Raw genomic sequence first — 26,188 nt, forward strand, 5'->3', positions numbered from 1 at the left:
TTGAGAAGCAACAATGAGTTGTCCTGCCTGCTGGTTGATAATTTGGCCAATACTGAAGGGGAAACTTAAAGAGTTAGGGTTTGAAATATATTTTCTGACACACCTCATACAGAACAACTACTGTTTAATTGATGTTAACAAGGAATTTGGTGGGGGTAAAATGCTCGTAATAGCTGTTAATTGTGAAGAGAAATTGCCATTTTGACACAGCTTTTCTGCTAGAGTTGACTTTTTTGCTTTAGGGACCCACACAACGTGATATGGTGGGCCGGTTGAGGCCCCCGGTCCTTCGGTTTGACAACAATACTCTAAATCTATTTAAGGTGTCCTAATTTTCAAAATCACAAAGCGTCTGTGCCACGCCCCAAAACGTGTTTCCTTTTTTCTTTTCTTTTGATGAGCATTTATCACTGCTTCTGCTTTCATACCATTGACTTATGCAATGGGGTTGTTGGCCCTGGAAAAGTATCAAGTCTGTCTGTGTGACTTATAGCATATGGCAATAAGTAGGCAGAAGAGATTGCTAATGTACCGCAACTGCATTTCTGACATAATGGGGGCCAAATTGAACTGAGTTCATCCATCCATCCATCCATTATCAATCTTTTACAATTTATATTTCTCCAAAGGCAACTCTTTAGAAATGCTCAAGGCATTCATACAGAATTTTTTTTCTTCTGCTTCTAATTCCTGTGTTCAGAATCTTATCGAACTGTTGTTTGTCGGATGTTTTATACAGCCAATGTGCAGTAGAAGAGCTCCATTTAGCATCCTGAGAAGCAGCTTATACTGTGCAGTACAGTATGTTTGGCCACTCCCACCGAACATTGAGAATATTGTCACTTTGCTGCACGTTTTCCACTTGTGTGAGAGCTACAGCCAAACTATTTTTAACAGTACAACTGAGTGCATACAGCTTTTGCTCTCATAATAAAAGGAGATTTGTGTCACAGTCCACTCTAATGCAGAGGGAAGATGCTTGAAACCTTATCGGGTCATGCATGGAAGCAATAAAGAAAATACATGAACTTACTGCAGATTTTGAAGACATTTACTTGTTACTCATGAATAATCCATTTTAACTTTGTGTTTGGAAGGGATTAATCGCATTGGCCATGAGCGTGCATTGTGCTATATTTCGGGCAGTGTTACTCTACAGAGCCACGTGAGGACATCCTGTGTCTAAAGCAAACTAGAGCGAGAATGAGTTACAATGTTAATACAGTCTACTGGTACATTACACTGCTCATCAGCAAATTATAGCTTTATGCATCCCTAAACGCTGATTTAAAAAAATGTCTTTACTTTTTCTAGCACATCAGGTTTTTGAGATATTTTTATTTTGTTTGTAAGTTTGACCTATAAAAGTGTTTGCAATATGGATTCTATCGTGCACAATGGTAATTTATAGCCATTATGTTTCAGAAAAAAATCCACCTGTTGCTGAACCAACCCTTAATTCATAAACATTACTAATTTGTAAATATATTACTATACACTGTATAGTATACTATAATACTGTATAGTATACAGTATTTCTTATATTACGGGGGCGGCGCCAAGGTGTCCTGTGTGGAATTTGCATGTTCTCTCCGCGCCTGTGTGGGTTCTCTCCGGTTTCCTCCCACATTCCAAAAAACAAGCATGCAAGATTAATTGAACACTCTAAATCCCTGTTATCAAACTCAAGGCCTGGGGGCCAGATCTGGCCCACCACATCATTTTATGTGGCCCGCGAAAGCAAATCATGTGTGTCGCCTTCTGTGATCCATGCTAAAAATGTCAAATTGTCATGTGTAATAAATATATTTTATTTTGCAAGAACTTTTTATTACCCTTTTTACAGTAACTTGAACAAAACCATTATCATTGATTTCTGATTCCAGAACTAGAAAGCCATCAGAGGCGCAGCCAGAACGTGGCTAATGAGTGGGCCTGGAAAAATCAGGGTGGGCCTGAATATTTCTCTCATTGACCACAAGCCTCCTATCCCGACACATCTTATATTCAAATAAAATGATCAACTGAATAATATGAATAAAAGTTCAGATCTTCCTTAGACAACCACAATTATGCCATTCTTTATATTCAATAAAATAAAAAACACAAATTCAAAAATAATTCAATAATGTAACTAAAAATTGAAAAGTATATAACTTTTTCATGATGATGATAGAATCCATATTGCCCCTAGGTGTGATTGTGAGTGCGGATGTTTGTCTTTGTGTGCTCTGCGATTGGCTGGCAACCAATTCAGGGTGTCCCCCGCCTACTGCCCGAAGACAGCTGGGATAGGCTCCAGCACGCCCGCGGCCCTTGTGAGGATAAGCGGTTCAGATGAATGAATGGATTATTATTAAAACCAAAAGTGCTAGAGAAAAAAAACAAGGGCAGATTCGGGATTCAGCGCAAAAAAAGTTGACTTGCACCTGATTAAAACTAATACTATATATAAAAATGTGTTAATGGGTATAATTAGTATCTCCTAAACACATATGTGTGTGCTCTTCAATACTACCCCTGGCAAAAATTATGGAAGCACCAGTCTCGGAGTCGAATGATGTTGTTGTCAGTTATTACGTTTAAAAAAATGTTTGTCATTTCAAATGGCAGTTTTGTGGCTTGAATAAACACTGCAAAAAATCAAGAGTGAATGTGATCGTCAGTAAGTTACTTTAGACCAAGCAGAGAGAAAAAAATATGCACTCACTCCATTCTGTAGAAAAAACTATAGAATCATGAAAAAAAAAAAGAACACTTCCATACACCGCTAGTACTTTGTTGCACCAACTCTGGCTTTTATAACAGCTTGCCGTCTCAGAGGCATGGACTCAAGTGATAAACAGGATTCTTCATCAATCTGGCTCCAACTTTCTCTTTTTGCCAAATCAGCTTCGCCAGCTGGAATCTTATCATGGACCATCTTCTTCAACTTCCACCAGAGACTTTAAACTGGATTGGGATGCGGACTACTTGCAGGTCATGGCAACGATGACCTTGTGTGTCTTTCTTCAATGAATTTCCAGTTCATTCTTTATGGCTTGTTGCATTTCCATCGTGATGAATTATTTCAACATCCCCAGATGTCTTTTCAATTGATGGGATAGAAGTGTCCAAAATGTCAGCGTGCATTTATTGATGATGTAACGGCAACCATCTCCCCCATGCCTTTACCTGACATGCTGCCCTATAGCGTCAATGTGGAAATTTGCATGTTTTCTTCAGTCATCTTCATAAATCTCATTGGAAGGGCGCCAAGCAAAAGTTCCTGCACCATCACCTTGCCCGATGCAAATTCGCCATTCATCACTGAGTATGACTTTCATCCATTCATCCACGGTCCACGATTGCTTTTCCACCACCCCCCTCTACACAAAAATTCCCTAGTTTTCAAACAGGAAACTATGTGCCAGCAGCAACCTTGCCCCAACCCATCGACAAAAATTTATGGAGGCCCAGATTTTGGTGTTTACAACCCTGACAGTACAGTCAACAATATCTCTGCCTATCACACTTAAAATGGTTTTATATGTCCCTTACAGGATTTAGAAAAAGTCTTAAAACAGTATTCTGCATGAAACCACTCACAGTGATATCCATGGATGTGGAGCATAATGTGGCTCACTGGAGCTTTTCATCTGCAGTGAGTGCACTCGCGTGTCCATCCATCCATTTCTATACCACATATGCTGTTCTGGGTAGCCGCAGCCTATCCCAGATGACAAGGTAAAAGGCAGAATGCACGCTGGTCTGGCGTAAAAGAATGCAAAGAGTCAGGAAATTAAACCACTATTCAAGCGGCCCACATATGTTCGACTGTTTGCCCCTGTAAAATGTTCAAGTTTGAGCTAATACTTACCACTGACTGCTCCATTGGGACTTCAAGTTCCATGGTGACTTTTTTTTTTTACAGAACAACTCTCTAAAATCAGACAACTTCTTTCATAAAACTGTAAGATACATACAAAACACAGTGCAGTGGTGACTATGCTGTGACTCACATACACCACCAGGTGGCACTAAAACCCACATGATTCTGAAAACAATCCATGTTGTACTTCAATAGCGAACTGTGTGCAGTGATTGTGTGTTTATTTAGAGATGTAAAAGGATTATTGGAAATTAATGACTGTAAATGACATAAGTATTTTAAGATTTTTTTTTTATTAATTTGCTGACAAGATCATTTTTGCCTGTAAGAATGTGGGCATTCTCTTTCTGACATTTTTCATTTGCAGGTCATATAACTAACTATTGCGAACTGAAAAAATGTGTATACATTTATTTTTTTAGATAAGGTACATTGACCACAGGTACAGCTTCAAGATAAGTCTTTTCCCACTACACAATCTCCTCAGTTTTACATTTTTTCATAGCTGAAGAGAACAGAATATTGAAGGAAGAGCAACAAAAACACATCAGTGGTCACTGTAAAGGTGACCTTGAAACTTAACCTTTAAATATGTTTTCTTTCTGTAGAATCATAAAGATTATCCATGTCCATTGTATTACATCCTATTTGGAGCTACTTCCTGGCCGAGGGTCTCCTGGATTGCCTTTGCCCTCAGCGCCTTTGACCACGCTGAGGGGCTTGTGTAAGGATGAGCTCGCCTTGTGGGTCACATCATGTTCAATCTTGTTCCTGATGGCAACTTCCAGCCCCTTTTGGGAAGACAGCAAAAGTCTGATAAGCTTCAGAGTATTCACTATTCATTTCATCAGTTAAAATAAAAAATGGTGCATTGGACTTATTAAAACTGTACAAAGGGCAAAACCAAACAATCAGGACGTAAGCATAAAGATGCACCTGCAATAAGTGGTAGGTCGGATACTGCTGCTAGCTACAGTAACAAAGGAACATTACTTTTATCTTTTCACGCTGGATTTACAATGCATGGGTGACATTGTTTTGAATGTGTGGCAAATGGCACAGTGCCGAAACTGCAGCCTTGATGTAATCGGTGAGGTGGGACGGTGAAGTCGCAGCCACCGTTACACAATCATGCGTCTTAGCCAAACATATTCATTTTATTGTTAGTTAGAAACGACAACATTAGAAGGTGCAAGGTAACTTTCATATAGCCTGACTCAAACGAAAACTAATTTGAATAATTTCTCCAGGACCAGTAACAGAACCGTTAAGGGTGGACCTTATCGATACTGCAGTTTTTAACTCATTCACTGCCAGGCATTTTCACACGCTCTCTTACCCTAACGTTTGAAAACTTTGAAACACGTTTTTAAACTTCCTGGGATTGAATGGCTGGACTGGACTGTGAAAAGACAAATACATTTGTCAATGGCAGTGAATGAGTTAAAAATTCAGCCCTGGAGCCAGTTTAGTACCGGTGTTCTAAAATTCCTCCCTACCCATTGAAACGTCCTACCTGCCCAGTGCGCTTGCGCACGTATGCATGCACACAACGCCAATAAGTGTTTTCGTGGGAATTTTGGAACTTTTTGTCCTACCTGCTGTACGTTTGGTTAAAAGCGTTGAGTCTTATTTGACTTTTTCAATGCCTCAAAAATACTTTTGGCGTGTGATTTCCGTCATAGCTTTTAAGCATTTTGTGTTTTATACTAGCTTTTGAGCATAGTGTTGATCTGTTGACCACTTTCATCACGCAGTGTATGTATACTACACTTAATTGTCAGGACGTACTACCTGCTTTCACCTCTGTGTATTTTCTTAAGGGATTTTTTAAAGTTCTACATACCAGTCTGCATCTAAACATAAGATGAAAGTGCGCGGTAGTATTTTGGCTGTCAAATTAGCCTTCGGTAGGAAATGTCACAAAGCGTAGGACATTTGGGCAAAACAGGCTGTCAAATCAGCTTTCGGTAGGAGGTTTCGACGGGGTAGGACTATTCGGCAGACACCGGACCGGGTCTCTGTACCAAATACCATCCCTAGTTTGACTAGGGCTGCCAATATTAGTCGACTAATAACAATGACGTCGACGATCAAAATCGACGTTGTTTATGTATTTATTTATTTGGCGCATTAGTTTTCTCTCGAAACTGCCGCATCTCACTCTTCTCCCGCTGGCTGTTTTCCTGTCTGCAACGCACATGTGCAGTAGTGGTAATCCGGGTCATATGTGATGTAAACAGAAGCTTTGTGGGTAAAGTTGAGTAAGGGCTAATTCGTGTTGGCAAGGAAGTCCAAAACTTATGGCGCATTTCACCAAATATACAATACAATGCAAACCTGCCTGTCATGGCAGCACAATGGGGATTCCCAATCATTTAAAAAAAGGAAGCAAGTTGTGGCTTATTACTGATTTCATTTCTGACGTAGGCACAGTCGTGTTTATAAGATAGCAGTACTTATCATATACACATTACGGTGTGGGTTTGACGTAATGTTGTAACACAATGTCCTATTTGGTACGCTAACATATTTTAGCCTCTACTATGGATTAAGCAACTATTAGGCAGTGAACTCGCGCTTATTAACAACCAAAACTGTGTGTGTTTTTGTCTGTGGTGGACATCGAAGCAGGAAGTGCATGCTTGCTCTCTTTTGCCAATGGAGTGATACGTTCATAAACTGGGAAATATCAGCACTCAACACAAAAATGAAATATTTGCCACGCATCGGCATCACGTAACAATCAAACTCATAATTAAGTTTGTTGCAATACACTACATTATAGTGAAAAAAAAAAGGTCCTAATTTTTTTTCCAGGTGCATACCACATTTTGACTGTGTATATGAATTTACTACTTTTCCATTATGCTTACTAGTGAAGAAAAAGAAAGCCTTTTGGATAAAGGTTCAATTAAGACAAAATTAAAAATCAATACAAGTGTTTATTTTAGTTTTCTCTAGCACAATGCATTTTCACAATTTACTCCTCTGATTTCACTACCTTCTGTTAAAAAAAAGCCTTGGTGCCCAAGCAGAGTGAAATATGTATACAAGTATTGCTTATTGTATTTATAGATAATTTCACTTATTAGTGCAACTCTGCATAATGTATAGTTTTGGTTCCATTTTAAAATGCACTAAAGAATTACAGCTAAAAATGTTAAGGCCAGCGTATCGCCATCAATTTAAGTTGCTCCCTCATTTATAAACATGTATGTAGAATGATGGCTTAAGTTGCAAAGTTTAATACGAATTGAATGTGCTATCATCTTAATTGTCTTTGTGATTAGATTGAATTTCAGCTGTCAGCAAATGATGGTTATAATAAGAGCTGCACCTTGCTGCTGCGATTTATATATTATCCGATTACGGTAGTTCCCTAATCGCGATTGCTGTTGGTGATTAGTCGACTAGCAGAATAATTGTTTGTGGTCGCCCTACTTTTGACATTTGAATATTTCTTGTTCCCACGGAGCAGGGGCAATAGATTCCTGCCAATATTGTTTTTTGTTTTGTTTGCATGTGCTGCTGCTCCATGTGTGTCAAAGTAGCAGCTGTTTGTAGGTTTACAACTACCGTACCATATGCTAATTCCCCTTGTACAGTACATTAGCATTACGCTAGCGTACTTGAATGCGTTTAAAGAATGTGGGAGGGGTGAATCCTGAATGGATCCCACATACAACAGCAACCTATACCGAATTAGTACTTTAATCTGAATGCGCGGTTGCTAGGCTCTGAATTGTAACACAGTTATAAAATGCTATTCCCAGTAAATGTTTGTATGAAAATCACTTTGGGCCATAACTGTAAAACAAATGAAAAACTGTAAGTACAGTGTTAAGTGAGCATGTCAAGCAATTCATATCTTTGATACAGTACTCTAGTCTCAGGTCGGTTATTAATGAAAGCTCAGTTGCTTTGGTGAAAAAGCTTACCTTCTTGAGCTTCTGTTGTTGAATCACTTGAGCCTTCTTGGGCGCAATGATCCTCCCTTTAAGAAAAAAGGAACAAATTATTCTTTTTTTTCCCCTGAACTGTAGTCACCATTTTTTTGTACAGCCCTGGAAAAAACAACAACTTTGGACCATACAATCTGCAAAGCTTGTGTTTTTGGTGAGAAAAAAAAAAAAAAAAAAAAAAATCAAGGCAACGAAGTTTCCTTCATTCTCTATTCCTCCATTAGCCCACAAAAGGCAGTAATAGCCCTAATTATTTATTTAAAATAACTAAACATCTAATCGTGTGTTGACAGTCGCAAAAATAAAATCGTTGAGTATGCACCAAATTTGGTGACATTTTTCATACAGGCACCTCAGTAAATAAAATAGCATTTCTTACTCACCTTTCACTAAAGTGAGTTTTTGGATTCCAACACAACGAAATGAAGGCTGATCTAGCTAGGTCTTTTCCCAATTACCGATACATGAAAATTGGGGTTAGAGGGATTCCTTTGCGCATACATCGAAACATATTTTGCAAGGCCGGAGTATCCCTGTCACTCGGCCAAAGACGTGATCCAGCAGTTGGAAGCTATATGGCGGCCGCCGAATGGACAGATTCTAACGTACGTAACACTACCCACTATAATAACCCATACATGTCTTTTCAAAGGCAAATCAAGTTTTGTAATGTTTGGACAAATCGTTCAAACGGAGGGTGTAAACAGACGCACATGTGCGTCACATGAGGGTATTATTCAACCACTGATTGTTTCACGTTTTGTCTCTCGTGTTAGCTGTTAAATGGTCAATTCTAACATTCTTACCTCCTTTCTTTGGACCCTTCTGTTTGTTTTGTTGCTTTTTCGTGGCTCCGGGTCGTTGAGCTTTAAACTTCTGTGAACCTTGCGCCATGTTGGGGAACCGGAAGACAAAACGGCAGAGGTCTTCTGCTGTTATGTTCGTCGTCTACTTTTCAAAAGACCGCCACCTATTGGTTGAATTACTATATTAACATCGTGCGACCATGACACAAAAACAAATGATTTCACCGTGGTTTATTTTTTTCACATGTGAAAAGACTGTACCTGATGGCATTGTAGCCATATAGTACATGTATTAAAAACGACAACAACAACAAAAAAACAGTCAACTATTTCCACATCACGAAATTAAACAATGATCAAGTGGTTTTCAATAACAACATACTGATTACACTACTCCATAAATGGGCCCTCTGAACTCATGTAAACTCGTCCTTCCCATGTAACAGGTGACACTAATAAAGATCATGCTAAAATTTTGGCACCTAATCTGCTGTTGGAACAATACAGTTTTTGTTTTTTGCTTAATTTGTTGTATTCAAACATTCTAATTTTATTATACAAATCCCTGAAGGGAAACCCAATATAAAATTCTGAACCTAAGCTACATGAAAAACGGAATGTTTCAACAAAATATTTGTGTCACTTTGAGTTCTACATAGAGCACCATGATTGAAAAGATGTAGATGACATCTATCAGAATTGTTCGGCAGTTCTGTTTGATCCACTGTGTGACAGTGTACCTGTTAAGTCCTTGTGTCCGTGCTTGTCAAAGTTTTTAGTCAGTGAGGTAGTGTACATGGTTTAGCAGGCCTTTCCAGTCAAGAGAAGCAAAGGCCTTTCGTCAGTTGAATTACGGTATCATGCAAAAATACTGCACTGGAAATCATTGTGGTGTACATCAACATTTCAGAGTGCTTATCAATGTTCAAGGACAAAGGAAAATAAATAGTATACTAAGTATGACAACCATAACGCTGCAACATACTGTATGTCTGAGTCTGTACTCTACAATACAATACAAATGCAAGTAGACAGGTCCATGTATGCCAGACAGGAACATTGTGGAGGAAACACCATTTTTAAAACTACAATAAGATAAATATAAAAGCAATGGGTTGATGATTTAAGCAGAATAGAAGCAAAATCACTGATAAAACAAAAAGTATAAGTATATAGTAATTACCTCTCAAACATAGTCCTGACAGGACTATGTGTACAAATAGTCCTCTGATTATTTTATACTGGCCGTTTTGTATGTTTCAAGGGCTCTATAGCTCAAGTTGCGGTTTTGTGTCTAATTAATCAACGGAACACTTTAGTTTTATGGTGAGGACATCATGTGGATGAATGAATCCAGCATACACCTCATTAACACTATGGCACCATTCTTCACATGTTCATTTTAATACACAAATAATGGTAGGCCCAGTGTTGTATCCAATTAAAAAACAAAACAAACAACAGATAGGCTGTCTACGATCACCCTAGAAGAACTGCTATTGCAAATCGTCTGCTTGGGCTTGATGAAAACATTTACCAGAGTGTAAGAAGGGTAGAGAGGCTGGTACACTGTACTGCTGCTGGGCAACAAGGCATTCAATACATAGATGTATCGCAATAAATTAGGGGATTGTAGAAAAGTTCATTCATTTTGCATATGAATTCAATAAACACGTGAAAAGGCCAATATGTACCGAATTTCTATAGTAAAAATATTTGTTTTTCATGTAATAGAATTTTTCAGTATTTTGACTTTAGGATTTTTGCTAGTAAGCAATGATCATAAAAGAAAAACCATGAAATATTTCTCTGTGAAGTGAATTTTGCTTTTTTTTTTTTTTTTTTTATTGAACTAATGAGAAACCAAAAAAGTTTATCACAATATTGTAATTGATGGAGATGCACCTGTACAATAAATATAGTTCATCCAGTAGAGCAACAATATACAGTAGGGACGGGTTCACAAAGCATTTTGAAATAACACTTGTCGTTGATCCAGTAGAATAAAGGACAAACAACAGCCATATTGTAATGTTTTAAAATGAGTTGAATGGGTACATGAAGGAATACTGCCAGATCACATGACCTGTTAGTTATTTCACTGCAAATGAAAACACCCCAATATCGCAAACCAAAGCAACACACTCACTATTGTTTCATAGAAAGAAATTGCAGATAATTGGGAAAAATTTAGATGAAGCACAAATGTATTATTTCGCCTTAAAATCCCTCTACACTTATTAAAAAAAGAAAGGAAAAAAATGCAATTTCACTGAGAATAAATCAGAATTTAAAAAAATAACATTTTATGGCAGGTTTATGGTAAAACAAATATTAGATTGGAATCTGACGGTATTAGGAATTTAAAAAAAATCTTGAGTTATAACATTTTTTTATTATTATTGTCTCGTCTTCACTTAGCCTTCTTCAGCGAAACCAATATGCAATAAAGTGTTCACCCAATCTTCCAGTCAGTCGCCACATTACATTTCTGTCTGACTCCTAAATTATCGCAATTATTGTTTTCGTGTAAAATCACACACCGTACTCCTTGACCAGACACACACCTTGCAATATTAGCTCCTGATCGTGGTGACGTGGTGATAATTTAAAGATTCAAATATTTCACTTATGTAGATGAGAGCAGTTTTCAGTACAAGTGAGCAGAACCTCTGTGGGTTTGGAGCTACAAAAAATACAATAAAATAAACACCTTCCAGAGTATACAGTATGTACTCTAGTTCTATTTTTGGTCAATCAATCAAGCATTCGGTTTCATTTTTACAGTTTCTGAAAGTAATTTACAGCCATCTTGTGTTCAGTGGACAGCAAGAAGGAACATGAGTATAACTCAGCCGCGTTAAAAGAAAAAAATACAAACTGACCAATTCACACTTGAATGTCAAACTTTTATTTTGTGATGGTCTATCCCTCGCTGTGTATAGATGAGACTTCACGGCAAAAGTTGTTTTGGTGATACTCTTCACCTTTTCTAAATTCTTTATTCTAAAGAGTGGAGTGTACGATGAACATTGTGAAAATGGTTTTGAAAGAAGCATGGCTACATGTATACTGGAAGTGGATAAGATAAAGTAAGCATGTACAGTATATGATTAGTAAGTACTGTATAAATATAGCTATGTGTTGTCTTCGGGGCCTATCAAGATACTCCACTTTTTCAAAATTTTTCCACGCAGGCTTAAAATTGAAATGATTGTTTCATATTACAGCTATAAATTTGGATGACACTCCTACTAAAGTATCTACACAAAGACAAAAACTTAAATGTTAATATAACATTTTGATGCCACCGTGCGTCATTTTAACTTACTAAATCAGCAGTAGCAGTGGATTTGATTTCTACATTATGTACATGCTACCAGCAAGGACACATATGTATTTACACAAGTGGACAGCAGCACTTTCAGAAACCATAGCTGATCGGAATATTAACTTTTATATGAAAATCAGTTTGATCATCGATGTTATTGTTTCTAGTTGCCCTGAAAATTTCCCCCAGTTAAGACTCAAAATTTGTCGCCAAACACAGTTGAAAGTTTAGTCATCGTATAGCACTTACAGAAGCTTTTTGAAAAGGGAAAAAAAGCTTCCAAAAATTAGCAGCATGACAGCTGCGATATTTGAGTAATTAAAGTAAAATATGGAAAGGGATGGGGGTAACTGCTTGCATGTCGATTTGACTCCCTGCAGTGTGTTTCAGCTTGCGCATGAGAGTGTTTGTGTGTGTGCGTAAGAAAGAGAGGGAAAGTAAAAAACATTTCCTTCCACTGACATGTGACCACGTTTTTTTAACCAAAATTTAATAACATCAACGACAGTGTGTGTGTGTATTATGACGAAATTAGAACGTCAGTGTCTGAAAGTAAGGTGCAGTGGCGACAACGTGCCAGCAGGTGGGGCTCTAGAGGGCAGTGAGGCGGCCAGTGAGGGCTGCCTGGAGCTCTGAGGGGAGGAAGACCCCCAGCTCTGTGATGATGCCTCCTGTGATGAGCTGGTGGGGAGTCACGTCAAACGCCGGGTTCCACACCTCAATACCTGCAGGTTCATAGCAGACGTACAGACCGGAGATTATTTGAAGAAAAGGGCAAAAATTCAATAAAATATTATGCATCATACTATCGGAAGTTCGAAACACATTGTTTTGACAGCATATAAGTTGATCCAACTCTAGTTAGCTATTAAACAATGACATGAGACATGAAAGATGATTTCTTTCTTGTCCTTCTTCGTAAAAACACTATGCAAGTTATTTTGTGTCCAGCTTGCAAGAGTTTTTTTTCTCCATTGTGCCAAGTTATCAACAATTTTATTGTCTATTATTGACAGTAAAAATGCATTCATTTATATCTTGCATTGGTCTCATGTACCCAATGATGACTCAGGCAAATGCAACACATTTATTACATCTTATTTCATGCAAAACTAAGAACTTAGGTGTTGACATGTGGACAGAGGAAGAGGTTCTGTCCATCCCACAATAGAATGACAGCAGAAAAGACATGTGTAGATTAAAATTGCACATCCTCTTCTCCAAGGACCCTCCAAGTGCCCATTAAATGAGTGTTCTCTAATTACTGTGGAGCACCTCTCTGCAGTACAAATGCAATTATAGATCAATGACTCAGTCCAGCACTAACAGAATCAACTTAAACGCACACACATCCACTATTTACAGACTGAATTCACAAGTGCACAAGCTAGGAAACCTACAAGTGCCATTTAAACTATGGTAATTATGTTGAACATCAAAGCAACACCATTAATCAATTGGAACTTAAAATAATTTGACATAAAATAGTTTTGCAATCATTCTTGTACTGTCTATACAATGTTGTGAAGTGAAGGGCATCTCTGCTGTTTCCATGGTGACCCGGGACCACATACAGCATTGGTCTGTAATATTGGTGGACCAGCTGCGACACCTGTCATGTTGTGTTAGCGCTAGTGTGCATGCTAGCATTATTGTTCAGGAGAGTGAGCCATCTTTGCTATTATGGGTGTCCCGATTCGATCTTGACATAGGTCAGGAATATCAGGAAAAAAAATGGTATTGGATTATATTGGTCAACATCCGAAATCTCTGATAATAGCACTCATATACTCAGTCCTTCCTGGGCTTCATTCCTGGTCTTGTATCCAGCAGCGTCTGGATCTAACATGCAGAGCCCACGTAATAGCTAATGAAGATGTTGGGCATGTGGGAGTCCGGGCTCTATGGTGCGCCCAATTTTCATAATGTGGCGACTGAAAAGAATTATAGGTTGTACGCATACAACCAGCCGAAGTCTCCCCGACTCTTTAAAAAAAAAAAATTAAAAAAAAGAAACAGCACTGCTGGCATTCACTTGAATGACAGTCGTAGTCAAGGCTCCCTCGGAGGTACCCCGCACGACGGTCATGGCCCCCCACCGTAGGGCTCGAACGCGGGAGTGTGATGACGACCAAGCCATTTATTTTTTTGTTTAACTGTACTTTTATATTTGCTGCTGGATACTATAATCGTGTGGACTTAATCGATATTGGATTACAGTACAAACTGACGGGCTCTAGTGACTTTTCACTGCACTTTCAACATCCCAGACGAGAAAGCGTGACCAGCGGGGTCTCCGTGGATTGTGGATTGTCTGGCAGGCTCCTTAAGCGGCTCAGCTAAAAGCTAGCTACACAAGCCTCCGCTGTCGAGTGTGCTAACGAAAACGTAATACATCATAGAATAACCACTGCCATGACACTTCACGCCACCTGTGTTTTTAACTGTCGTAAAGTTGTCGGAATACACCAGCTCATTGAAGCGTAGAATGGTGAGTGATATTTTAAATCATTTTTTTTTATTTGTTTGTGTATCGGTCTCCTGTGGCACTAAAAAGTTTGGGGATCGCTGCCTTTATTAAACAAAATGTGTATGTGCTTGTGTGTATGTACATTGTTGGAATGTCAGTGTTAAGTAAACATTTTAATAATTTTATGATTGATTTATTATTTGAAGTATTAATATTAAATAGTGAAATTGTGCAATGCCTTCATTTAGTGCAGTTAACTCAAATAGTGGGGTGGGCCCCCCTTGGGGGGGGCGCAGTGCGATGCTGATGTGCGTGTGACCCTGGGGAACATGCTTTTTTTCCGCCGTACTACAATAAAGTGTCATTGCACATCCGCTCCAGTAGTTGGCAGTGGCGCTCTAATTGACCATTGTGCACAGCGAGAATTAACTCTACGGTGTAGGTTTGTTTTGCAATGAGCTGGCGATGTGAAGTGCAGTAAACAAACCCTTAGACAAAATGAACACATTTTTAGTGGTTGGTGGGGTGGAGGGCGCGAATCGTTTTATTCTTGCTGGGGGGGCGTAACAGAAAATAATTGAGAAGCACTGATTTGTGTGTGGTGTGTGTATACATGTGTGTGTGTGTGTGTGTGTGTGTGTGTGTGTGTGTGTGTGTTGCTGACTATTGTTCTTTGTAAAATGTCATATCGGGACACCCTTTTTTGCTATATGCTAAAATGACCTATGTCCCTTTCAAGACAGGTTCTTACAGCAGGGGGCATTTCTTAATAAGAATGTGATGTGCTGTATATTCATTTCAACTTATTTTGTTTCTTTCGGCTTTCTTGGAAAAAATAAAAAAAGGAATTTTCAACGTTGGAAGCTTTCCATGGGATTTAAGGGGATTTTTTTATTTAATAAACAAGAATAAAAGAATTCACAAAAATGATGACTGGCTCTAATATATTTGATAATTTAACATAATCCTGACTCTAATCACCTGATTTAATGCCAGCACAGTGGTACCTTGACTTACGGACCGTGGCTTGGTTCATCTTTTTGCTGTATGTAGTAAGGTTCAGATGTCAACACTCAAATGAAAGACTAACCCTAAATCTAAGCCTAACTAGCAGCTTTGATTCATAAGACACAAAAAAAAGGCACTGAACCTGAATTGGAAGGAATTGCTTCATTTTGTTTTGCTGCTGTCAACAACATAAAAAAAATCTTACCATATCCTTTAATGAGACGTACGTACATTGGGTACGCCACTTAAAACCACAGCTCAAATTTTAATATTCTACCTAAACTACATGAGCATGCAAACACACAAACACATGCATGGATGCAGTTTTTACATACCTGCAGCAGCGATGGGGACTCCATTTATACTGGTCAGTTCCTCAGGCGGGCGAACTTCAATTATGATGTCCCTGCCACTTTCCAGGCTTAAGTCACATGAAGTGCTGGGAGCAGCCACATAGAAAGGAATCCCATGATGCTTAGCAGAAATGGCTAGCTGGTATGTTCCGACTTTGTTGGCCGTGTCGCCATTGGCAACCACCCTGTCTGCTCCCACCACCACAGCTATGAGCGAAAGCCGACGGACAAACGGGGTTAAGACGAGATGGATGTGAAATGAGGAGAAATGAAGAGGGAGACCCAAACCTGTGATGTTCATTTCTCTCATAGTGAGGGCCGCCATGCTGTCTGTGATTAGCGTAGCGGGGATTCCCTCTGCTACGGCTTCGTACGCCGTGAGTCGAGACCCCTGGTTGTACGGCCTCGTCTCCGTGCAGTAGACACGTTTCAGCCTGCCCAGCGTGTGGAGGCTTCGCACCACTCCTACACATCCAGACTCATGCTTAGGTACACTTACAGCTGTACGGTCCAAACAGCCACCCCTCACGTTTAAGTCTTACCCAGTGCGGTCCCGTATCCAGCCGTGGCAAGTGAACCAGTGTTGCAGTGTGTGAGGATGGTCACAGAGTCCCTCGGGACGCCCGAAAGGATGTGCTGGGCGCCAAAGTTTCCAATCTTCTTGTTGTCATTGACATCTCGCTCCAGCATGTCTTCAATCCATGCTATTACACTGTGGGGGGCACAAGAGGTTAGACTCCCACTGAGCACTTAACGGATACATAGTATACAGTTCAGTTTAAGAGCATACATGCACATGGACAAAATTGCTAGTGCAATTGTTTGTAGACTTGGCACACGCAAAATTGTTGGTAGCCGGAAAGAAACCCTCACAATGGTCACTGAATAACTACAACGTAGAACCTGACAAGAACGGAACTTCCCAAAACGTTGACAAACCACATAACTTCTGAGAGAATGTCTTCTGGATAGACGAGACAAAGCTGGAACTTTTTGGCAAGCCACATCAGCTCTGTGTTTACAGATACAAAAATGAAGCATATAAAATAGAACAACACTCTACCTACTGTGAAGCATAAGGAAAGCTTGCTTATGTTTTGAGGCAGCTTTGCTTCATTTGCGTTTGTGAAATAAGAATCAATCCACCCGTTTTGAGCCATCTCAGGGGGCGGCCGTTTTTTCTCACTTCTGTCGAACGAAAATGACATTACAACTGCTCAGGGCTCAGGTAACGACCAATCACGGCTCAGCTTCAGATAACAGGTCAGCCGTGATTGGTCGTTACCTGAGGCCTGAGCAGTTGTGATGTCATTTTCAGTCGACAGAAGTGACAAAATGGCCACCCCTTAGATGGCTAAAAAGGGGTAGATTATTAGAATTACATTGCATTGCATTGCTGTCTGTGTCTGACCAAACGTGGAGATGACAAACCACTTCTAAATTGAGGAATCGAGGTAAGTTGCAGATGTTTTGATTGTTGTTTTAGTTGTTGGTTTTTAAGACAACATTATCCCTATTTTATGCTAATAAATTTTTTTTTAATGTGCATCTTTGGGTACATGCTGAGGTCGTGCTGTCTCTTACACACACCAACAATGATTGTAGTGATAGTACTATATAAGTTAAACACTAAAAAGCATATTCTTTTTTGTAATAAATGTGGTCAACGAGAAGCTTCTCCATTTAGTCATTTCAGTGAATAAAGTAAATAATGTTTCTGTAAGGCCCTGTGCTACTGTTGTTGTTTTTTGGCACTTGAAATGGTGGCTGCCTGGCAGGTGTGTGCGGACAGCCATTTAGCATGAGTTTGAATGTGAATCGGTTATGTCTGAACACAGCTACATCCCAGGTATAAAGAGGGTGTGCACACTTGTGCAGCCACATTTTAGTTGTTTAATTTGATCATCTCTCAAAAAAAAATTTCCCCAAAATTTAATTGTAAACGTTACAGGTCACATTAATGGTGGAAAAAGTTTTAAAATTATTCATCTTGGTGTAAGTTTTTTTTTATATGGCATTTGAACAAGGGTGTGACTTTTCTACTCTACTCTAGCCTTGGTCCTGTTTTTGTAAACTCTGCCTGGTGTGCCCACTGTGTTGTTGAAAAAGTGGAAACAATAGTACAAGACAATGTCTTGGAGCTGAATATTCCTTAATGTATGGTATCTAAAATTTGACTTACCATTCATTATTTTATAAATACTTTTTTAATGATTTTTTTAGATTAAGAGGTATTGTTTTGCAAGAGGTGACTTTGCAAATTCAGATACAGTATATATTTTTTTGTAATTTATTGGACATTCATCATCTGATTTAAGAATAAATCAGAAGTTACTCACCAGTAAAGTTACAGTACATTTTTTGGGCTTCTCCACCAACCTTTGGTAACTGTACATAAAAAAAATCCTGTGCAGTTACAGACACACAGACAGGCTGAATAGCCATTATGATAAATTATATACTGTATGTTATGTGTAGCCATAATTTAGGTATATTGCGATTCCCATTCATTACCAACTACCGGTAAGAACATTTGCAGAATTTTACAACCCCAGTGACACCACAGCTGTCTATCCACCATCAAAAAATTACTTAGATGTGAGTTCACTATCAGTGAATAACCATTTCAAAGCAGATACATAAAATGGATTTGAAAGATTAAATTCAGACCTGCTTGGAAGGTTTTCTCCAATCATCTTTAACTTTAATTAACTAATTCGAAAAGCATTTCTTTCTATCTACTGTATATAGCCGTTGCATCTCATGCATGCAAACATCAGCTTTGGTGTTTCTTCTTGACACTGAATGTTAAATCTTCTATTAGACATTCAGAGAGAAGGCTTCCCACTTTTCACATTCTTTCATCTGCTAATGTTCGTGTAGCTTCTGGGATACAGATGTGTTGTGACAGCTGCTATCCCGGTGCGAAAGAAAAACCCAAGTTAGATTATTTAGAATCATATTGCTGGCCTTTACTGATGACAGAAGGTAAAGGCAGGTGTAAACAGAGGAAGTGAGGCAAAAATGCCAACAATACCTTTACCTCTGTGAACCATTGCAATTAATTCAAAATAAAGCATAATTATACTGTAATTAAACAGAATTTGGCAGTCATCTGATCACCAAGGTTCATAAAGTGATTAGATTGCCCATGTAGACTTTCCCCCTCAGTCACAGGACATTAAGGGTACTAAGGGGATTCCAAGTTTTGAAAAACATTTAGTAGCTGTCCATGGAATCACTTAAAATATTTGCCCAGGCAAGAGAAAGGGAATATTATTAGGCTTTAAAAAATATAGATATATCAAGACAGATGGCATTAACTGTAGGAGTTGCCAAATATCCAATCTGCTACATTGTTAAGAAGAAAGTATGCACTGGTAGCCACAGCAGCAGCCAACATTTTCAACCACCACAAATGGCCAACTTTATAGGATAGTAGCAACATCTAGTCCTTGAAGAGATTGGCGTATCACCATTAAAGAAAGTGTCCGACGTGTCAGTAAACGAACAATTGTTGACTCAACCCTGAGACTTTCACTTCGAAAGTAACCTTGAGCAAAACAACTGTATGTCTGTTTGCATCCCTACTGCTACAGTCACATCAATGTGTCAAAGCGAGTGCATGAACAGAGGCAATTTAAGTTCAGCCCATTACCATAGATTTCACACCGCTGGTTAGAATTAAAAAGCACTAAGGACAGATTAGACAATATGAAAAGGAATTTTCTGGACAATGGAATTAAGATGTACTTGTAGTACAATGCTGCGAATAGAAGAGTGTGATTAAAAGCACCACAGCAACCGTCGATCATTGCTGAGGCAGCATTATCACCGGTGGAACTGGGTCACCTGAGTGTATTGATGGTGTAGCTTCTAATAGAAGGAGCAAGACAAATTTTGATGTGTGACAGAGCTGCATGGTAAAGGTTTATAATGACACAAAAAGAAAGAAGAGCAAGAGTGCTCATGTGACCTGCTACAACCTGAAGCGTCTCAAACGAGAACCAATGGAAGACATGCTGCTCAGGTCAAGTAAAGCTTATTAGGTCAGGAATATTTTATGACATTCCAGACAGCATTTGTTGGAGGGGGTGAAAAAAAAATCAAATAATCAATAAATCATTTTCATTTGTCTAAAAACGACCTTTTCATGAGACTGTTTGTGCTGTTGATCCATCATATCAACAAAACCATTCATGAGTAGGTGTGGCTAAAACAAAAACAGACAAAAAACATCTTCAGCAGCCAATGTGATGTTACAATGAACCTTCATTTATCCCGGTGGATACGATCCAGACAATCCACAAAAGGTGAAAATTCAGAACCAAGGAACTATGCTAATCCATTAAGGCCTAAAAAGCGCCTAGCCCAAGAGCTCCCCAAAACCTAAGGTCATCTTTGGAATTACCTTTGAAAACCTGAAGTTCTCCCAGAAATTCAACACCTACAAAATAATATCTCAGCCCATGTAGCAGAAAGAAACATAATTCTAAAAGAATTTGAGAGCTTAGACATGTGGCTTTCACACAGACCCGAGTCTATTCATCTTTACTGTTTCAATCAAAGAGGTAAAAATAAAATGTCAGTGCAAGAGAAGCACTACTTTAAATTAAAAAAAAAAAAATCGAGTGGTAATTACCATCCTCTAATCTGTTACAAAGACGTCGATATTGTCATTGTCTACAAACATATATCTTAACTATATACCACGTTCAACTGGTTCAAAGTGCACAATCCCATCGTCTATATTACTGCCGTTACTTATTTCAGAGGTGCCGCGACTGCGGCGTCCGCCATTATGACTTGGAGGAATTCCAGAACATCCTCCACGACATAGTCACATGTATATTCTGATGCATTTCATTGGTTAAGAGACCGACAATTAAATAATAATTAGAAAATGACGTATATGCTCTCCCGGCTTTAAGGGTAGAAAGACGCAACAGCGCTCCCGGCTCTAGTGGTAGAAACGCGGTTATGCGCTCCCGCCCTTAATGGGTTAAAGCGATGTGAGGAGACTCATTTAGACAAAAGTAGTGCGTTGCCACCATCTTCTGACATCCATAGGCAGGAAGCTGTGAGCGGTGGCGTACTCACAGATTTTCTCTAGTTGGGGAACACTGTGTAAGTTTATACTGTATGAGGGTACAACTGGACAAAAATAAATAATACCTGGACTGGACAAATTAGCAGTGTAGTTTACATGTAAACACTGCAAGAGAATCATCAAGAATGTACTTACCACTTGGCGTACCCCCAAAAATCTACACACAGCGTCCTCTACAAATAGCATGGAGTAAAAATGTGGGACAAAATATTCAGAGCCGAATTCACGAGGATTGAGTGTCTTTTGCGTGGCGCTTAAAATAGAGGAAACAGCTAGCGTCTAATTCACAAAGCACACGCAGATGGTGAAATGCTTCACTAATTATGATGCCAATCAGAATGCATCTCAGTGTGCCGATGGTATTTGTGTGTATTTAAATGAGGTAATATGCATATACTTGACAGAGAAATTAGCCACCTCTATGAAAATGAGCCCCTTTGATAAACAACGTCTAATTCGCTAACACCAGTGCACACAGTTTCAGTGAAGTAAATAAGGTCTATAGAAAGCTGGTGTAAAATTACGCGTTTGCGCGAGGGGGCACATTATAACCTCAGGTATCTGAACAATATGAGGGAATGCTGCGACATGTACAAGAGATGAAATACAGGGGTTAGAGGGGCCTAAAACAAAAGCTTGCATGGTGCAGGGCGGCTATGATGCCAGGCGAATGAGCGAATATTTTGAAGGAGAAGCCGTTGCATTGCTTGCCTGGAGTTCAGAGGAATGGGTTTGGCCGTGAAAGTCTAAAATGCTGGATGGAAAAAAATGCAACGTCGGTTAATGTCAGAAAACTACGACCAGTCGTTATGCAAATTCATGTGCGCATCTCTACGCATGCCCTTATAAAACTCTGAATATAACAATATGATTGCACCAATATTTTAAATTTCATGGACATTAAATGAATGAATGAATATGTCATCTTCCTCTCCATCGGCGCTCATCACATCTTAATGTCGCTTAATGACAAAAATGCTTATGTCCATTAACTCCAAAATATTGAGGCAATTATTTTGATATTTTGTGAGATTTATGTCAACATTAGTAGAGATTTCCACGTCAATGTACATGTTGGGTAAAGTTTGATAACGGTCTTCTGACAGTCCCGTTACACCTCCTCAGTCAGGAGCTCAAGCGTTCTGATTTAATTTAATCTTTCTCTTCCAAACTGCCATTGTTCTTCTCCGGCGCAAATCTGATGTTTATACTTTGCCATGTGTGGCAATCAGGGGAAAACAGGTGCAAACTGCACTTAGGTGTCTAACTTTGTGGGTGTGTTTGCATTGGTATGTCATTAGTACAATGTGCTTTGTGAACAGGACATTAAGACGGAGCAAACGGCGGGTGCAAATGAAGTGCAATTAAAGGTGCTATCAAGCGACCGCAGTTCATTCTTTGTGGATTCGGCCCTTATTGCGGTCTGTGGTGTACACCACAGTCAGCTTCCAATATCGGCTGGGACAGAGCCAAAAAGGAGCAGGCCTGGAGAAAGGTAAGCCTATCTGGTAAGCGTATTTACTTTTTTACAGCCGTTGAACTGTGAAGCCATATATCAATAGCATTAGCAAAAGTTGTACTACAACCACCGGTCGTTTGTGTTTGGAGGTGGCTGCGCGCTGCCTACAATATGAACAGTTTGGGGTTTGCTTGTTTTAAAAAAAAAAAATCTCTTGAACATTTTATCGAATGAATTTTTCTATTGATATCGATCTCGTGTCTATTGCGATAAATAATAATATTGAATTATCGTCCAGCCCTAGTATTAAGTTTATAAAAGCAGGTGATGTTTTTCTTTATTACACCTATATGATTTTCTCACTTTCAGTTCCCAAACTACTCTGCAACGTATATGATTTTCAAATGGCACCATAGCAAATAATAGCAAGTGTGCTGGCACCTGCTTAAAGTGAATGTCAACCCCCAAAAATGTCTTTACAATAATATGTTGTATGCGCCTTCATTAGTCTAAACACACCATTGTGATTAATATTGCGTTTGTGGAGTATGAGTTAAGCAGCAAAGTCCACCCAATTTTAGCCATCTAAGGGGCGGCCATTTTGCCTCTTTCTGTCAACACATCACAGTTGCTCAGAGTTCAGTTAACGACCAATCACGGCTCACATGTTTTCTGAAGCTGAGCCATGATTGGTTGTTACCTGAGCAACTATGATGTCATTTTCAGTCGACAACAAATGGCAAAATGGCCACCCCCACCGAGATGATTAAAAAGCGGGTGGAATTTAAAGCTTAACTCATCCACATTCCACAAATGCAATATCAATCAGAATGCCGTGTTTAAACTCATGGGGCTGCGTTTTTTGAAGAGAACATGTTTTGGTTGACTTCCCTTTTAACAATTCATATCAAACTTGCACACACCTTTCTCTCAGCTGCTCGGCGTTCTTCTCCATGCTCTCGTTCTCGGCAAACTCCATCAGTTCGCGGGCGGCACGGCCCATGTTGACAGCGGTGGGCCTCGCTGACGTCAGGTGACACAAAGATTCACGGATGAACGTCACGGGGTCATCGCCACCGGCGCCAGATCGTAACTCCACAGCCAAGCTGAGGCAACCTACGATGGCGATGGCTGGGGCACCGCGTACCTGGTTAAAAGAGGAGGGCATGTTCAGCGCAATGGACATCAAATCACATTGTTTCTTTGCAAATTACAGTGGTACTTTGACTTATGAGTTTTATTTGTTCCATCACCAAGCTCTGGACTTAATATAATATAGTATAATAAATAAAATCAATATTTCCCAGTCAAATGAAATAAAATGTATAGTTCAATTTATCCGTCACAGCCCCCAAAAACCACTAAGGGGTCTTGTGAGTCACATCAGGAGCACCTCACACCACAAAGCAATGAATCAATAAATAAACACATAATGATTTTACCAAACCATGGCTTGTAATATAAAAAGCTTGTAAGTTGGCACAGTCAAGTCAAAACTGTATTGTTTCTATATCAATTTGTCCCTGAGTGTGAGCAAAGTTTGGCATCACTGCTCTGAAATTCCAGAAACAGTTAGTCATTTCTCTCTCTCCCTTTTGACTATATCATCATGACATCACCCATCTGCTTATAGCACAATTCTACATGCTGACACAGCCACATCACACTTGTAAGTGCTGCACATTTGTGTAACTGGGAGGAAGAAAGAGGGTCAGAAACATCTGTGAATGTGCCAACAGCTGCTAAAGAAGTCCAACGGCATGCAAGTGTAGATCTCATCTTCGCTCCTGGCCTTCAAGTGTGCAGTGATAAATGGAGTGGGGGTGTCACTGAGTGCAGCACAAGACCAAAAATGCGAACAAAAACCCCGGCAAGGGGCATTAATAATTCATCAATAAGCCCTCCCAGAGAAAGGAGGGGTCCGCTTGATGAGTGACTGAATATAAGCACATTGTCTAGCCCGCAGTACTAAGTAATCTATACATTACGGATTTTGATTTGTTTGCTCGTGTGTGTGGGCGGGTCGGTGTGGGGTGGAGTGGGTCTACTGTGCCCCAAAACAAAAATCCAGGCCGAGTGCAAGCGCGAGCAGGGCCACACATGCGTGCACCGGCAGTGGCGGGAGCACAAAGGAGTCGACGGCAGAGGCACGCATGGGCGACGGGAGGAGATGCACATGCAGCCGGCGTGCACGGACGGGGGTGATGATGAGAGTCTTACCTTCATGGACTTGATGGCCTCGTAGGCGTCCTGCACCGAGCGGATGTCATCGTAGACCGTCTGGTGAGGCAGCAGCAGCTGGTTGAGGATCTGCAGAGACCCGGCACGGTAGCGGATCGCTTCCAGCGTCATGACCGACACAACGAGGCGGGATGTTGGGGAGGATAACGCGGACGGGCGGGTAGCTGGCACGCACACATACAATAGCGCACACGCACACCTTAGCTCTTCACTCCTCCCTTGAACCGGTGAGCGCGGCCTGGCTGGCAGTCGGCTGGTATTAACACGAAGAAAGTTGACGAGAGAAGGAGGAAGATGAGAGGAAGGAGGAAGATGAGGAGAAAAGGGAGAGGAGGGTTGGAGAGCTTCACCTACATTGACAGTCAGACAGACACGGAACCACGTGTCCACCAAACCGGAAGTCCTCGCCTAGTTAGCCGCGCCCACCTCAATCTCTCTCCAATGTGATCGCTCCTCCTCGCTGTACCCCTGCCCCATCCCCCCTTCTCTCTCCTTCAGCCCCTTTGTCAGGGGAAATTTCACATTCAAAGCTGATATTAGCATAACACCAAAGCCCCCCGTTTCCCCCGACAATTGCAAGCATTTTCTATCAACAATGCTTCTATTTTTGCTACATTCAGTCGCACTGTTTACACTTACTGTTGTGTGCAATGAGCTTCCTCGTTGTTTTCGTGACAGAATTACACTGAGAATGGGAGAAAATTGTCACCTCTTGTGTACATGTACTATAGTGCAAAGTGCAGTGTTTCCCAACCTTTCTTGAACCAAGGCAAACACCGTTCTACATTATAAAACGGCACACCACCAAGCAAAAATGTTACCAAAAAGTGGACACACGGGTTAATTCCCATCTAGGGTGGTGTTTCCCAGTCTTAATTAATTGAGCCATCAACGAACAAACTTTACACTAGAAAAAAATCTCACAGGACACCACCAACCTAAATGTCACAAAAAGTGAATGCAGTACATTGGTTAGTTATGAACCAGTTATGACGGAATGTAAGGACGGAAGCGCTTTAAAAGGACAAGGACGGACAGTGTCGGAGGACGCTTCTTTTTTATGAATAAGGACAGTGGGACGATGACGGAAGGGTACCCAGGTCGCGAACGGAGGACGGACCTACAAAATAAGGTAAAGCGCCCATCTCTGATTATTTGTCATAAATACATAATTTTCTGGCCAATTAAGCGAAATGTCCTATGGCACACCCAATTATTTCTCACACCACACTAGTTGGTAATCACTGCTACTAATTGTTACTAATTTAATCATTTTTATTGCTTGCATTTTACCTCAAATAGCAGCTGCCTTGGAAGCATATATTGACGCATATACACTCACCACTGACGATACGCTGCAGGGCGCTCACCGCTCCCAATATGGCCGTAATACATTTTCGCGCCTTTCAGAGGTCAGGTGACTAGAAACTTCTATGTTTTATTAAATTACATGTTTTCCTTTATTTATGAGGGGACAATGTGGGACCATATTTATAGATTCTATTGAGACTTAATTATGCTTAAAATGACCTGTGTGCTAAAATAAAAGTAAACTATGGATGATTTTATTCGTG

General features: G+C 39.9%; 2 protein-coding genes across 3 annotated transcripts; both read right to left on the reverse strand.

The window, feature by feature from the left end:
- Positions 1-4,267: 4,267 nt before the first annotated feature.
- On the reverse strand, positions 4,268-8,780 carry c6h19orf53 (chromosome 6 C19orf53 homolog). The gene is made up of 3 exons (XM_086033773.1): positions 8,643-8,780; positions 7,813-7,868; positions 4,268-4,662 (listed from the first exon to the last, which is right to left on the reverse strand). Exons 1-3 carry the CDS (start codon positions 8,728-8,730, stop codon positions 4,516-4,518), a joined length of 291 nt encoding a protein of 96 aa, XP_085889899.1. The 5' UTR covers positions 8,731-8,780; the 3' UTR covers positions 4,268-4,515.
- A 2,750-nt stretch (positions 8,781-11,530) lies between these two features.
- mri1 (methylthioribose-1-phosphate isomerase 1) lies at positions 11,531-25,051 on the reverse strand. Of its 2 annotated transcripts, none has more exons than XM_086032610.1 (7): positions 24,969-25,051; positions 24,594-24,867; positions 23,297-23,520; positions 16,347-16,516; positions 16,093-16,269; positions 15,787-16,011; positions 11,531-12,698 (listed from the first exon to the last, which is right to left on the reverse strand). In XM_086032610.1, the coding sequence occupies exons 2-7, from the start codon at positions 24,723-24,725 to the stop codon at positions 12,565-12,567; spliced, it is 1,062 nt and encodes a 353-aa protein (XP_085888736.1). In that variant the 5' UTR covers positions 24,726-24,867; positions 24,969-25,051; the 3' UTR covers positions 11,531-12,564. The 2 variants fall into 2 exon arrangements, with proteins under 2 accessions (XP_085888736.1, XP_085888737.1); XM_086032611.1 differs by having other exon boundaries at positions 24,594-24,683; positions 24,814-25,050.
- Between the last annotated feature and the right edge of the window lie 1,137 nt (positions 25,052-26,188).

This window comes from Filicampus tigris, chromosome 6 (assembly GCF_054856515.1).
Source record: "Filicampus tigris isolate MCC_2025a chromosome 6, RoL_Ftig_1.0, whole genome shotgun sequence".
NCBI lineage: Eukaryota > Metazoa > Chordata > Actinopteri > Syngnathiformes > Syngnathidae > Filicampus > Filicampus tigris.